The 16,393-nt window shown below is 37.6% G+C and overlaps 1 protein-coding gene and 1 long non-coding RNA gene across 4 annotated transcripts in view; one reads left to right on the top strand and one right to left on the bottom strand.

Moving 5' to 3' along the window:
- Positions 1–16,393, bottom strand: part of VCAN (versican) — a 109,975-nt gene that overhangs the window by 19,018 nt on the left and 74,564 nt on the right. For all 3 annotated transcript variants that reach the window (XM_032156909.2, XM_032156910.2, XM_032156911.2), the window contains 3 exons: positions 14,163–14,276; positions 8,690–8,848; positions 7,180–7,262 (listed from right to left, as the gene is read on the bottom strand). In XM_032156909.2, the coding sequence (XP_032012800.1) occupies positions 7,180–7,262; positions 8,690–8,848; positions 14,163–14,276 (356 nt within the window). The remainder of the gene's footprint in view (positions 1–7,179; positions 7,263–8,689; positions 8,849–14,162; positions 14,277–16,393) is intronic.
- LOC116471033 (uncharacterized) overlaps positions 1–16,393 on the top strand; it is a 31,628-nt gene that overhangs the window by 374 nt on the left and 14,861 nt on the right. The window lies entirely within an intron of this gene.

The raw sequence follows: 16,393 nt of genomic DNA on the forward strand, positions 1-16,393 counted from the left end.
AAATCTACAAACAAGCTTAGAAAGCACTGGAATTAATGAGTACTTCATATTCTCTTTTCAATGTCCAAGACATCTGGGAGAAGAAGGGGAAGAGGAAACTTTGTGTTTATTAAAGGGTAATAATGATACATTGCTGCAGAAAAAGAATAGTGGTTTATGGTCTGTGATTTGTTACTCCCTTTTTTCTGCCCCTTTTAAGTGTCTCTTCCTGGGTAAGGGCTATTTCTTTATTGTTTCTACCTTTTTCAAAGCTGGCTTTTCTCACAATACTTTGCTTGACAGACTGATGTGTTTATTTATGAAAGAAGAAGAAGGGCCCTCTGGATTTAGAGTCAAATCCACACATCTGGCCATTCTTGTGCATCAACTCGAATCAACTGGTGAAGGGGGACAAGTGGGTGCTGGAAATTGTAGGTGTTAAGTTGCCAAAGCTGAACTATGCTTACCAAAATGAAAAACAAAATGCAAAATTGAGTTATCTTCCAGAAATATTTTTAAGAAGAATTGAAGTAATGAAGGTTAATTGTACAATTAATTGTACTAATTGTCCTATCAATTAGTTTCTTTTTTTAGTTTATATCACAACTATCATAGCAAGATGAGTTGGTTAGAGCTAGAAAATAAGATTTATGAATCTGTGATTTAGTAACTTGTTCTAGAACTTCCTGACCAGATTTGGACAAATGAAGAAGAGAGAAAGTCTCTCTGTTTTCTCCTAACTGTAGAATGGAAAGTGAGAAGAAGGAAGCTGTGACAATTTCCCAGGAAGCAGGGAAGCCAGCAGCCTCATGGGGGGTGACATTTGAGTCTCGACAATGTAGAGATGACAGAAGTAAAACAAGTGAAAGGGATGCAGAAAATGTTTTTTAAAATGTTTAGGAATAAAGTCAGGGCTTTTTCTGCAGAACAAACTAAATATTCCAAAAGCTCCTCAATGTTTTAAAAATGGAATGGCAATGTCAGTTTTATTCAGTCCTCAGCCTCTACACAAGGCCATCTAAAGTGATGATTCCCTTTCAAGTAAGTGCGTCTGATCCACTGAAGACACCAACGTCTGGTGGGGAGGGGTCAGCTCTGATGGTGCTGGGGGGAATCATTGAAGAAAGGTGAGTAAGGAGCAATGTGGAGCCCAGAGAATCCCCTCGTGAGAATCTCACTCCAGAGGGTCCAAGAGAGAAGGAAGCAATACGACAGCTTTAAATCTCTGAGCTCCACAATTTGATTTTAAACCACTTGTTGGAGAGGTTTATCAGACAGAACAGTATGATGAAGGCATGTAAGAGTTTCTGATAGCTCCTTAATTGGGCTGTCCCATAGACACTATAGTGTTTAGTTGAAAACAGTGTTGTGAAAATCATTTTGCCAGGAGGCATACTGATAGATAAATATTAATGATTCCATAACGTTCCCTGCCTGTCTGGCTTCCTCTGCACTTGAATAAACAGCCTCAGATAGTGGATTTACAAATGAAGCCCTATCCCATCTTATGCAACCAAATCATCCTTAGCCAAAGCATCTATAAAAAGTAAAATGAGCTGATAACATTTGGGAGTGATATTTCCTTTTGTTTGTTTCACTCCATTTTGGATATAAATAATAAGGTTTCTAAAACTCATTTTTCTTCAGAAAGTATACCTACGGAATATGTGCCTATCTGGAAAAAAAAATCCTCCTCCAAAGTTTTGAGTAATTGTTGGTTTCTTAAAGTTTCATGGAAAACCTGCCCTGATATAATTCAAACCTGCAGGGGTGGCAGAGGCTGAAAGTTTACTTTCCATTTTTAATTTCCAAAGTTTATTGCAAAGGTGTTTCTAGGACAACCATGGACAAAATTGTCATCATTTCTAGTAAAAACACTTGTTTTCCTTTGGGTTGCTACATTTATAAGATGCAGTATGTTCAACTATATACTTCTATTTTTAAGGAATATCTTTTTTTTTTTTTTTTTGGTCTTTTCACCATAAAACCCATCCATTATGTTTTGATGTTTTTCATACTGGTACAACTTTAAATAAAATCTTTAATTTAGGTAAACAAAAAATGTCACAAAGAGATTCAGCTGAAAGACACAATGTGTTCATTTCACGATTCAAAAGATAGAGTTGGCTGAGCAATGTGTGTATACTGATGATCATTTGTTCATTCAAATATTTATTAAATTTCTATTCTATATCAACTACTCTGCTAGTTCTGAAAAAACAGAGACGAAAGTTAATTCCTATCTCAGAAGACTCAGTGTCAGGAAGTCGATTTCACAGGAGCCTGAGTTAGGATGGGTGGAAGACAAAAAAGATGTGGGAGCGCAGAAGAGGAGCTCTCAGTCATTCCCAGCAAGGAAGGCTTCCTGGAAGGAGACCCTTGGCTATGCAGGGTCTTTGACTGTTTGTGAGATAAAATTAGGATAAGACGTGAGAATATGCTGAACACTAGGGCCAGTACAGGCAAAGCTGCCCAGGAGTGAGAACCCATGGCTTATTCCAGGAACTGAGAGTATTTTGAGATGCTATAGCTTAGGAAGCGGCAGGCGGAGTGGATTGGTTTTGTCTGCCATACTAATAATTAAAATTTTATACTGAAGGTAATGAGCAGACACTGAAGAATTTTAAGGGAGCAACAAGAGTTCATAGCCAGGGAAGGGAAAGGTCATTAGCACTGGAAAACAGATCTGAAGGAAAACACTCTGACTAGTCATTCATTTAACAGTTGGTTTAAGAAAGAACTTTAAAGTCAGCTAACAGTATATAAGCTAGATAAGAAAAGTTTGTTTAAGTTCGCCAGCTTTAATGTATATTTAACTTGGATGGTTTAACTGAGTGTCTTTGAAGATATTACTTGTGTGACAAGCAAAGCAATTCATTAGTGAAGTTATTTGTTAGAGTTTCCAACAAAGCAGTAGGCACATTTTGCTATAGAGAACAATCGTCAAGTTAACAATAGTCAAGTTAAAGAATAACTGGGTTAGAAGAAAGCCAAGTGACAAAGTAAAAACTGAAATGTATTAAAAGAAATAATCACAAGGGTAAGGCTAGACACAATTTTATTCATGAATTCACTTTCGTGAAATTTATTGGGCAAATACCCCCCCCAAAAAAAGTAATAGATTTTTAAAATATAACAGAAATAAGAATTTGGCATTTTATCAATGATAACAACATCCTATCATAGAGGCCAGTAATGTGGAATGAATCCATCAGAATCTCAAGAATAAGGGCAATTTAGATAACTTAGACAAATAGCATCATTAATTTAGTATATTAGTTGAATTAGTCTAGCTGTATAGCATAACATTAAATATGATACTTTTATACTGTAAGTTTATTTAAAGCAAAGTTTAATTATTTCAATAAAAGGGATCACGGAAATTGAGACCTAATATAAACTTGTTTGTTCTTACTGGATTGTAAGGCTAAATATCAAAAGATACTTTAAGGTAAATATGAAAGCTTCTTTTTGTTTTAATACTGTTCTACCACCCAAGACGGAGAAGCTCTAATAAATCTTTCAAAGAAAAAAATGGAGGGAGAGAAGGTGTGGAAGAGGAGAGAAATCACTCCAAAACATAAACAAAGTCCTTAAAATTGCACACAGTCAAGTTAACACCATTCCAAATATAAGCAGATACTGATCCCCCTGACCAAGACTTTACTGTTAGGGATATTTTCAAAAGCAAAAACCTTGGAGTAAACAGCGAAACAAAGCAGAAGGATTTTATTCAAAGGCCTACACACATATGGAACCCGTTAAGGGGATGGTGACTGTAGAAAAAACTACAAACGAGTTTAAGGGACACCTAGGCTGTTTCAGAGAGGAAAAGGATAGAGGAAAGGGTGGTTACAAAAGCAAGAAAGTGGGCAGGAGATCAGTCGAATGCGAGGGAGACCGGCTCTAGGACAGATGGTCTGTTCTGTTCCAGAATTTTCAAAGTTAAGGGACACTCCTTAGCACACTTTTATTTTACACAAAGAGTGAATTAAGAAGAAACCGAGGGTCTGTCAGAGATTTTTTCTGGATTTACTTGTGTCACTTTTTTTGATAAACTTTGCTTGTTAATACATTTCATCATGTGTCTTCTTCAAACTGAGGCCCTCAGTGCCTTCTCCATAATCCTTACGTTTCAAGTGAAAGTGCCAACTAATTAAGAGTAGGGTTCTTGTTTATGTTGTATAGTTATCTATGTTAGCTTATGTTATCTTCCTCTGGAAGTTTCAGAGGAAAATTTCAGAGGAAAATCAATATTTCTTTTTTGACAAGGTGCAATGCTCACTAATTTACAACGTTTAGGACCATTCTAGACTATGGAAATGGTAACTGTTATGTTTTTCAGAGTATTTGTGTCCCTACATTAAAAATTAATGGACACAGACAAAAACTAGTTGAGTTGCCTTGCTTTGGCATAGAGGAATAATGACATATGATGAATCAAGCTCACCTGTATGGCACTTGACAGGGAAGATAAATTTCCTAAGATATTCTACAGAACCCACATAGCTGCCAGATATAGGCCAATATGAAGTCTCTTTAACCAAGCACACAGGAATAAAGGATAACACTTTATCTCAGACACCATGAGAAATAAAAAGCAGGGAAAAGAATTACTTCTTTTTTTTTTTTTTTTTTTGAGATGGAGTCTCGCTCTGTCACCCAGGCTGGAGTGCAGTGGCGCGAGCTCGGCTCACTGCAAGCTCCGCCTCCCGGGTTCATGCCATTCTCCTGCCTCAGCCTCCCGAGTAGCTGGGACTACAGGCGCCCGCCACCACGCCTGGCTAGTTTTTTGTATTTTTAGTAGAGACGGGGTTTCACCGTGGTCTCAATCTCCTGACCCCGTGATCCGCCCGCCTCGGCCTCCCCAAGTGCTGGGATTACAGGCGTGAGCCACGGCGCCCAGCCTAAGAATTACTTCTTTGAAGAGGTGAACTGCTAAGGGAGAGACCAGAATAAACATCTAGTAACACACATAAATGCTAAGAATAAAAACACACACATCAAATCTATGTAACCAATGACAGATTAGAAATAGATGGGACTTGGTTCAGTCAGGTAAGTGTGTAGGAAAAAGATTTTTCATACACTCCATCTGGCCAGATGCAGCTATTCTAGGCTCAGGGCTGGAATCTAAAGGAACCCAGACAACAGGTACACTTTGGGATAAGTCATGGGCTGCATCTGCAAGGCACAAATAAGCAGTAACTAGATAGAAATGGCCAGCTGAGTCCTGGGCATGCCAGCTTCTGTATACATCATGGGGGCTCACAAAACCCTGCACTTTTCACTGGGCTATAAATAAGGGAAATTTGTGGGAGGTAGACTTAATAGTGAGCACCCTAAAACCCAATTTGTTCCATGAGAATGAAGTACACATTTAACAAGGAAAACTCATTAAATGCATTCACTGTATGATATACGTTAATAAAATTATAAAAACAGCTTATAATATATAGAAATAATCTTAATCATATGTTCACTTAGAAATTAATTTAATAAGAACAAAATTATCTTCAATTAAAATGAATGTAATATAAAGATTCATGCTATACCAATCGCTATAAATCTAATGGGCCAGTATTATCCCCCTAAGTACAGCAAAATGAAAACATAAAGAGGCAACAATTGCAGATACAGATCCAATACATCCAGCCAGGACAATTATTAATAGAAGAAAATGAGACTATTGAATCTAAGGTTGGGTTTCCTATAGCTTACTGGGAACATATTTTAAGAACAACCTATTTTTCCCTATTTTTCTCACATCTTGCCAAATAACCTACTTAAGAACTTGAATGACAAACAGTGAAACAGTGCTGATTAAACATAAACAGTGGTGACAGAGAGAGAAACTCAGGTCTTATTTTGTTTGCTCAAAGCGAAAATGTAATAAGGGATACACTCTTTTTAAAGCCAAGGAGGTACCAGTCAGAAGAAACTGTGGCTTTGGAGACAAGCCTAAGTTCAAATTCTGGCTTCATCAGTTAACAGCTTTGTGATTCCAGGCAAATAGCTCAACCTAACTGACCTTCCCTTTCTTTACCTGTAAAACAGGTGAAGGAAAACCCAATGCCTCTCTTAAAAGTTATTGTGGGGAATAAACACATGCAAGTGCTTAATATAGTGGCTGACACATAGATAAAGTGAGTAGTGTGTCCACGACGGAGCAGTTTCCCTTAAGACAGAGCAGAACTTCCGAAAGCAGAGATTACTTTGACATCTGTTTTAGAATGAACTTTATATTTTGCCAAACTCATTAAACCCAAAGAAGTGGCAGATAATGAATGAAACTGAATACCTAGTAATTCACACACAAAAAGGCCTTTAAAATTATCTTCAATTTTTTACACTTTGTTTCTAATTTAGAATTTAATTTACACTTACTATCTAGCCCAGTGGATCCCAACTTTGCATTTAAGAATTACCTGTGGAACACTGAGAAAATACAGCGGCTAGAGGTTTTGCTGTAATGGACCTGGCATAAGGCCTAAGCACCAGTTTTTCATTACATATTCCAGGTGATTCTAATGAACAGCCAGCATTGAGTACCACTAGTATAGTGGTACTTAGATTTATCTGAGTTTAGTAGGAGTGACTCAAAACAGCTTCACCTGTTCTAAGAAACTTTTACAGCCTACTCAAAGTCGTGGCCAGCATTTCCAAGTCACTTCTTTCTTCAAAAAATAGAAAACACGTTGAAATATGTAATTAGTCAGCAGAGATTCACAAGATCATATCAACAATCTTCTTTAAGTAAAAATAAATAAATATTTTTGCTTGGAAATGAGTCATGCCTTATAGCAGATTTCCAGTGCAATTATTTAAGAGGGAAAGGTATTTTTTTAAAAGGACTTTTCTCCTACATTTTATTCTTCTCTTTTTGCTCTGAAGCTAGAAAAAGCAAAGATAACCATCTGAAAGACAGACCCAAGGCAATTCTACTAATTGTCTGGTTTTCTGGTTTGATGGAAATCTGGTACACTCCTCTTTTAAAGAGAACCACAACTATTGAAGAGAGAACTGGATGTTGGATCCGTTAGCTTGGAACTCTTCTAACCCTTCCCTGTGTCACTGAGTGACCTTGAGCAAGTCATTTAACTTGTCTCCAGTCTAATGCACCCTCTGTAATGCACAATCAGTGCACAGTACCAAATTTCCAGAAGGTAGAACTTGACATCATTCTCAAGGGCATCTTACCAGTGTGCTGCCATCGGTCCAGCGGAAGTCATGCTCAAACATCTTGTCATTGAGGCCTATCCACTGATAATCATGGCCCACACCTAAGGGATAGGAAACCACACAGATATTTGTACTATTTTTCCATATATGGATGAAAATATATCAAAGAGAATTATTTTCAGCATGAATCATGCATCCTCTTCACTGGCTGGATTTTTATTTAGTTGCTCATAAAAATCTCTCCTAGTCTATCTTTTGTTCTTCTGCCCAATGTGCTTTAAATGAAAAAGTTAATGTGCAAACACTGTGAAGCATTAAAATATCAAGACATAGACAATAATTTCCCTAGCAATTTACTATAATTAAATTTTTTTCCATCCTCACTCATGATAGAAATTTTCTTTTTTTATGATAGAAATTTTCAATTTTTTTTGTTGTTGTTGTTGTTAAGTGATGCCATTGGCAAAAATTCAGTGACCCAATAAAATGTGCCAGATCTTATCCACGCTACCCTCATTTTGGAAGCCACTTTTTTTTTCAAAGTATTTTAATTAATGAACACCTCGATTGGACAGTTCTACAAATTTATCCTCAAAAATATTTACTCTTACCATGAGGTGAGTCACTGGCAAGGATATCACGCAGTAAAGTTAAATGAACCTCTATCCAGATTACAAATTAACAAACTTCTAAACAATAGTAGGCATCACGAGAAAATATTTAATAGAACATCAAACAATGCTTCATGAGGCTGGGAATGGTGGCTCACGCCTATAATCCCAGCACTTTGGGAAGCAGAGGTGGGAGGATTACTTGAGGCCAGTAGTTCAAGACAAGCCTGGACGGCACGGCAAGACACTATCTCTTAAAAAAATGCTTTATGAGCAACAAATTTCTACATATTGCTACATGAAAACTAGTTGCCCTCCTTTTTGCTGCAGTTGAAGGAGTTATTAAACAGCTCTGATATTAAGCTTCATTAGCTTTCAATCTCCACCTATTCAAGTTCTTAGGATGTAGCTCACTTTCCACAATTTAAAATATTTAGAAACTTGAATGAGAATCAATATGCCCAAAAGGTAAGATTGGGTGCTATTATTAACAATTCAATTGTAATTAGCAGGACAAAAATAACTGAAAGCAACTGTAATTTTAGACAGGCATATAAATATTCAAAATAGAGACTATGAAAGTATAACCATAGTAAGAATTCTATTGAGCCATAAGAAGTGGCTGTTTTTGTATATTTAAAAATGATCAAACAGCAATTTCTTATGATTCAACCTACAGCAAGTGTTTCAACTATTACTGCTGGCAGACAAACCAATGCCTACCTATATTATAGTTGAATGTTTCCCAAAATAGGGGACCTAACATAGGTGAGATGACTTTAAGTAATTCACAGATGAGGGATTTGATAAGTTGTATTATGATTGAAAAAGCTACTTCTTCTCACTTGCACACAGACAAAACTAAGAGAGTGATGAGGAGTGAAGTTCCTGGAAACTCGTATCTATTTGGTACGTACGATTAACAAACATTTGTTCTTCATGAGACAGGATGCTTGTGAGATGGGCGCCCTGCAGACGGCATTCCCGTTCAGCTGCATCCCATGTGCGTCGATGGGCAAAGTATTTGTAGCACTGCCCTTGGAATTTGTGCCAGCCATAGTCACATGTCTCTGTATCTGAGAAGAAACAGGCAGGAGCTTATTAAACGCACATACGTCATTCAAACTTGGCACCCCCATCCAAGTATTAATAGGATACCCCAGCCAGTATCTGTGCAATGTCCCTGAAGTAACTGATTCATAAAATTCGGTCACGATGACAAAGAAATTATTTTAAAGTGAGCCCAACTGATTCTTGCGAAGTGGATGGCTATATATCTTTGGACTGCAAAGGCAGCATCTAACAGCAACTTCCTTGATTAAAGCCAGAGAAAACTGGAAGAGGGGCCAGCCAAAATCTCTTGGGCTGCTATAGCATTGGCTGACTTACTTGTGAAGCAACTGGGGCTAATTCCTTACCAACACAACTTTTCTAAGAGACTCATTCAAGTGATAGATAAGAATTCCGGCTAATAGGATTACGAATGCCCTATTTGCATAACAACTTCAAAGGTTCTGGAAGTAGTCCTCTTCCACTTCCCAAAGAGATATCTGAGAAGCCACAGGCTCTTGTCATGTAAAACTGACAAAGAGAAAAAAATCCTTTATGAATAGGTACCTTTTGGGATATAGCTAGAACTGTATGCTTCTTCCTAAAAAGAAAGGTAAGATAGGTAACGCCCAATGAAAATGCATCAAGATTTTAAGTTTATTAAAAATGAAATAAACTAAATTATTTAACTCACCCCCCCATTCCACCAGGTCATATACATATGTGTGTGTGTGTGTGTGTGTGTGTGTTTCACAATAAGCACACTATAACTGATATTCCAGTGGGACAAAAACATTTTTCAAATATATCTAAATTTTACACTGGCAGTATCAGCTACACTTTCTAGGTTGCCAATTTTTACATAATTCCACGAGAAAGTAGCCTTGTTCATAGCACCGTATTCTTCATTGGCAATCTTCCCATAGAATTGCTCATCCACAGGTGGGGTTGACTTTCACAAAATATACCCCACAATTGTATTGAAGTAGTTACCTGTAAAAACTAACAAAACTGCAAAGTTTATAGAATTTCAGGCACCAACAAAACCTTCCAGATGACCTAATAAGTATCTCCCCCCACCCAAATTTGCTGATTAATAGAAGAAAACACAACCCTACTAAATTAAATAAATGTTTGCTTTATATGTTAGTTTTGGTAGCCAAATTGAAACTCAGATTGTCTCTTGACTCTCATTCCTGTTACTCCTCTTTCCATAACCGTGGGAAAGTATGAATTCTGAAAGATTTCATTTCTTTCCTGGCTTCAGTGATTAAAACCATACTCACACAACAGATGCAGCTTATCTGAGAGCAGTATTTATTTCAGTTTAGTCTATCAGGCCTGTTGTTTAGTTGCAGCCAGCTGACTAATTCTTTTGAGTAATGTGCACTGGAAGTTTTGCGTTTATTAAAGTGTTGTTTGGAGATCACCAAGTCTCATAGGAAAGGACTAAAGGCACAGCTAGATGGTTTGGTATAAAAGTAGCACTCAGTGCCTCAAAATGAAGCAAATTTTGGCTACTTGGATGTAGTATTTCCGCTTTGGGGCAGTTCATTTGTAAGAATTTAGAGGTAAGGTGAGGGGGTAGGAAGAACACAGCTCTTCCTATATGAGGGTGTTAGTTTACAGAGGAGCAGAATCAAAAAATTTTTTTGAACATTCTTACTGCCAAAGTAAATAATGTGATTTATAATGACATAACTTTCCTTAATTATGGACATCATCATTTAATTTAAGATACACGATGTAAAATTCTGGAGGATCTTAACCTCTTGAATAATACATCAGAAAAAGCTTTTCTACATACCCTTTTTTATCTGCTATTAACCCAATTGGTATTAGTTTGGTTTCCCCCTTTTTGTGTTTTTTATTTTTTATTTTTTATTTTTTTTGTGGTGGAGTCTCGCTTTGTCACCCAGGCTGGAGTGCAGTGCATGATCTTGGCTCACTGCAACCTCCGCCTCCCGGGTTCAAGCGAGTCTCCTGCCTCAGCCTCCCTAGTAGGTGGGACTACAGGCGTGCACCAGCATGCCTGGCTAATTTTTGTATTTTTTGGTGGAGACTGGGTTTCACCATGTTGCCCAGACTGGTCTCGAACACCTGACCTCAGGTGATCCACCTGTCTTGGCCTCCCAGAGTGCTGGGATTACACGCATGAGCTATCGCACCCAGCCCCTTTTTGTCTTCTAAATAGTTTATCATTAAGTATTTTTCCTCCTAAACAAGAAAACCCAGATGATCACAAAATTTAGATGTGTGACCACTTCACTACTAACAATGCCTGTCTCAGTTAGCAGATGCATACATTCCTATCAGAACACAGGTCCAAAAAATAGAGGCGGAGTTTCTGTTCAAACCAAACTGGGAAAATGTATTTATTTGTACTATCTAAATCATAGCTTCCCAATGATTATAAATATATCTGCAAAAACCACTTAGAGTGGTTTTTGTGTAAAAAAAATAAAGCCAACTATCCACATTGATTCACTTACTTTTTTTTTTTTTTTTTTTTTGAGATGGAGTCTCGCTCTTGTCACCCAGGCTGGAGTGCGGTGGCATGATCTCTGCTCACTGCAACCTCTGCCTCCCAGGTTCGAGCTATTCTCCTGCCTCTGCCTCCTGATTAGCTGAGATTACAGGCGCCCGCCACCACACCCAGCTAATTTTTGTACTTTTAGTAGAGATAGGGTTTCGCCATGTTGGCCAGGCTGGTCTCGAAATTCTGACCTCAGGTGATCCGTCCGCCTTGGCCTCCCAAAGTGCTGGGATTACAGGCGTGAGCCACCATGCCTGGCCACTTAAATTTTATTATTCATGAATTCAACAAATATGTAATGAAGGATCATGTGTCAAGCTGCATCTCCCAGGATGCTATTCTGATAGGAGATACTATTCATAGAAATAGCCTATTTGTTTTTTCAACCTTACCTAAAAATTATGTGAAACTCTTTTTATTTATTAAAAGGCAACCCTTGTGGATGACATTTTCTTAAAAATCATTTGATGCATGGAAAGACATCTTATGCTTTAAAACTCCTGTAGGTTTTAAAGAGGTTACAAAAAAATAGGTTGTTTCAATAGGTTACAATACAAACCCAGATTTGTAGCGTGCACAGCTCCTGTTCATGAACATAGAAGGTGAAACTATCACAAACAATTTCACCCAAAATTTATTCTTTTGGTACTGTACAGGTAATGTTTTCAACGTCTCTGATACATAGCTGTCAAGTCCTAAGAAAGTGCCCATCCTCTACACTTCTCACAGGCAAGCTGTATCACTGACTTTGGCTAGGGCAGTTTGTGCAGCCAGAACTGCCTCTCTACTATTCCAACAGCCCTTTCTAGATTTTGTATGTGTAATTTTGTATCTGTAATTATTGCAGATAATGTGTCCCCTATTTTGGAGTAACTGTGACTTGGGAAGTTACTAGTGCAGAGAACAGAAAACGTCAGCTGAAGGAACACCGACACAGTCATCACCAAACTTTGGATAGAAAATTGTTTAGACAACAAAGCTGCTGTTAATGAAGAAAACATTTGTTCTTAGGCAACCTGAAAAGAGGAGAAAAAAATCTTTCAGTATCCTGGCAATAAATCACAGGAGCACAGCTGCACTGCGTAAACAGACTGAGATCGATGTTTCTCAGCAAAAAATGTGCATGAAAATCAAACTTACTTGAAAATACAATAAAAAGTACCTGAAAGTCAGGTGGCACCAGAAATAAAATTAATTAACACTTTTTACTTTCAATATGCTTTTGAAAAGAAAGAGAAAAGGTCAACGGCACCAAAGTCCCTTCCAAAAATCTGTTACCACTCAATCCATCAGGTAAACATATAAATAAAGTGTTTATCTTTGAGAGTTACTTTAGAAGTGTGAAGATATTCAGAGAAACTTGGCCTGTAGAGTTAAGCCATTTAGGTTCACTTTTCCCATTGTATGATTTACTAGCTGTGTGACATTAAACACATGACTTTTTTTCTCTGAGCCTTAATTTCTAGCCCATTTAATGCATAGAAATGTGATGCCAACCAAATGAAATAACGTGCCAGGATGCATTTGATAGTCTGTAAAGAATTAAATTTTATTCTCTGCCAAGAGTTATGCTAAGTCACCAGGATCAGAGACTTTGTTTTGTTCATATTTCTATCTCCAATGCCCAGAAGAGTGCCTGGAAGACAGTAGGTGCCCGATAAATGCATGTTGAACAAATGTTTTTTTGAATTGCTTCTTGTACTTGGAACTAACAGAAGCCAGAATCATGTTTAACATACTGCAATGTCTCAACTGTCTCAGGCTTTTGTTTTCTTCAACAAATGCCATCTTTCTAATGTTTTTACTTTAAGAAGAGGATCTTGCTTGGTCTATCTGCATATTCAAAATCTAAAACAAACAGATTTACCCTATGCAATAAAAAAAGAAAAAAACCAACATCTAAAAATGTAGCCATCATCCATCCACTTGGAATGGCAATTCAATACATGTTCCTTTTGGATTTGCATTCATTGCAGTGACGTCCAGATTAACACGATGAAGCAGAATGTGGGACCAGACCAATGTGCCTGAGTGTCTAATGCATTTTCAGTTTGTCTGGTGGAATGGAAGTTTGGCACTGAACACTTTTATCAAAGCCAAACCACTGTACAAGTTTAAGTAGAGGAAATCGACATTCCAAAGCTGAGTGTGCTTAGCAGGCAATCTGTTTCTTATTGATGGACCAAGAAATGCTCCCATTAACCACCTAAAATACAGTCTCAGGTTGACCATAAAATGCAAATTACAGGGATCATGAGATTCAAGCCATCATGAACATAGGGCTTTCTTTCATTCAGAAAAAGTCAATCCTTCTTTAGCAGGAAAACTTCCTGGTAAGCAGATTCACAATATCTTCTACTTAGCATGTGCCAAGGCAAATGTATTCTAACAACTATATCAACTCATTCTCCAAATATGATTGACAATGAAAAATAAGTCCATTGAGTCTCAAGTGCTTAGGAGGAGAAAATAAAAACAGCTAACATTGAATTCAGTACTCCTTCATACATGAGCCACAGTAAGATCAGTGCTTAGTTTGTCCCCAAGAAAAATACATATGACAATATTCCTTTTATTGGCTGGACGTCTTTAAATTCAGTTCAGTGTGCCTGCCTGCAATTCCAATCTATCAGCTAAACAACCATAATCAAGTCAACACTATGATTCAGATGTTTTGAGCTATCCATGAATAAGGAAACCTAAGGAAATGTGAATTTCCACTGCAGGAAAGATTATGCATTGAGGCCAAAATTGCTACAAAACATCAATAATGTTCATCACACAAATACTGCAATAGCTCTTACCTTGCTCACAAAGTGCACCAACATAACTTGGAAGGCAGAGGCACCTGAATGTGTTAAAACCATCAACACAAGTGGCTCCATTACGACAGGGATTAGAGTGACATTCATCAAAATCTGAAACAAAACAGTAAAAGCTCACAAAATACTTTCAAAAAGTATCAAAGAATTCCATTTAGTGTGAGGCTGCAAGATAACATACAAGATAGCCAGTTAAATTTGAATTTCAGATTTTAAAAAAAGTAAAATTTGTTAGCGTAAGTATGTCCGTGCTTTATTTAGGGCAAACCTATACTATAAAGTTATTCCTTTTTTATTTGAAACTCAAATATAAGTGGCCATCCTGAATTTTTATTTCCTAAATTTGGCAACCCTAGGAAAATGTCAAAGGTATTCAGAGTAGGGTCATTGTCTCCATTGCTAATAAATGAATCAGATAAGCCCTAAAACGAATGAAGAATCAACAACCCCAGCCTTCCCATCTCCAATCATGGCTCATTCTCTGATTACCTCACACATGGACTACTCGAAGTATCTAACTGGCCTCACCATCCCTGGGCCCTTTCCTCTCCAATATATCCATCACTCTGTTAAATGTCATCTTTTTTAGACAGTCATGATAATTTTATTCTTTTACTTCCAAACATTCCATGGATCCCAGTTGCCCAGGGCAGCAGTCTTCAACGTGAGCTCCCTGGACCACAACATCAGCATCACCTAAGAATGTTAAAAATCCACAATTCCAATTCCACTCCAAATCTACTGAATCACATACTCTGAGCTGGAGACAATAATCTGTTTTACCAGCCCTCTGATGCATGCTAAGGTCTCAGAATCACTTGACTAGAGTGTGAAGTAACACTATTCAGTATCCTGAACTCAGGACCTTCTTAGACTGTCAGGGCTTTCTAGACCCAACCTGCTTTCTGGTACTGTCTCCCAATACGTCTCCCTCTCCCAAACCCCTAAGTAGGCATACCTGGATCCAGGCTGTCATTCAAATGCCTTCTGTAGTTTTTGGGCTCTGTGCTTTTGTTTGTTGTGTCCATATCTCCCTCCACCACCTGTCAAATCTTCCCAACTTTAAAATCTATGTCAAGTAAAATCTTTCTACACAGATTCTAATCTTTCTACATATGATCTACCCTGATGAAATTAGTGACTTTATTTCCATAGCATTTTGCAATTACACTAAAAATTAAATGTTTAAGAATATTTTTAAATGAATATACAAAGCAAGTTAAATTTCTTCGTCATATAATGTATTCTTACCTAAAGAAATGGTCTTAGTAATGATGATATTATATAGTAATAATACCAAACATGTTTATGGTGCTTGCTGAATCAGACACTTTGTCACCCAGCCTGGAGTGCGGTAGCGTGAACACGGCTCACTGCAGCCTCGACCTTCTGGGCTCAAGCAATCTTTCCACCTCAGCCTCCCAAGTAGCTGGTACTACAGGCACGGTTAGTTTTTGTATTTTTTTTTTTATTTATTTTTGCAGAGGTGAGGTTCTGCCGTGTTGCCCAGGCTGATCTCGAACTTCTGGGATCAAGCGATTCGCCCACCTCGCCCTCCCAAAGTGCTGGGGTTATAGGCTTGAACCACTGCGCTGGCCTCGACTTTTTTTTTTTAAGTACTCTTTTAATATGAATGTTGGGATTGTATCCCAATATTTATGTATAATTTAAAGTGTTATTGCTGAGCTTTCTTTACTCAATCATTGTAAGCAAATTAAGTAAACCTTCATGATATCTCTAAAAGGAACATCTGGACAACATATTCCATCATTCTTTTCTCAGAAGTGAGGTCTATGTGTAGCCAAACCAACACTGGTGCCTTTTTTTTTCTTTAAAGAGAATGATGCCTAAATAAGAATATGGGAGTGTGAGGGTCAATTATATTCCTTGGAACCAAAATAGAGGCAGAGAACAGCAATTGCACAGCTCCCTGAGGCAGAGGCACATTGGGCTGGTTGCTGGGAGTCAGGGAAGGTCTTTCCCATGCCAAATGAGAAGAAAAATTATCCCAAAACTAAGGACAAAGCTCTCTAATTTTTATTATTTTCCTAATTTTTCAGTCTAGCTTTCTAAAAAGATTTTTATACTGAAATTGATTTTTATTTATATGCAGATTTGGGGGATAGATGTACATTTTTGTTAATATTTATGCATCTTTACATTTGTAAATTCTACCTGTAAAATACACAAAAAGACTCAGCAGGCCTCACTGA

Source organism: Hylobates moloch, unplaced genomic scaffold, assembly GCF_009828535.3.
Source record: "Hylobates moloch isolate HMO894 unplaced genomic scaffold, HMol_V3 SCAFFOLD_6, whole genome shotgun sequence".
Lineage (NCBI taxonomy): Eukaryota > Metazoa > Chordata > Mammalia > Primates > Hylobatidae > Hylobates > Hylobates moloch.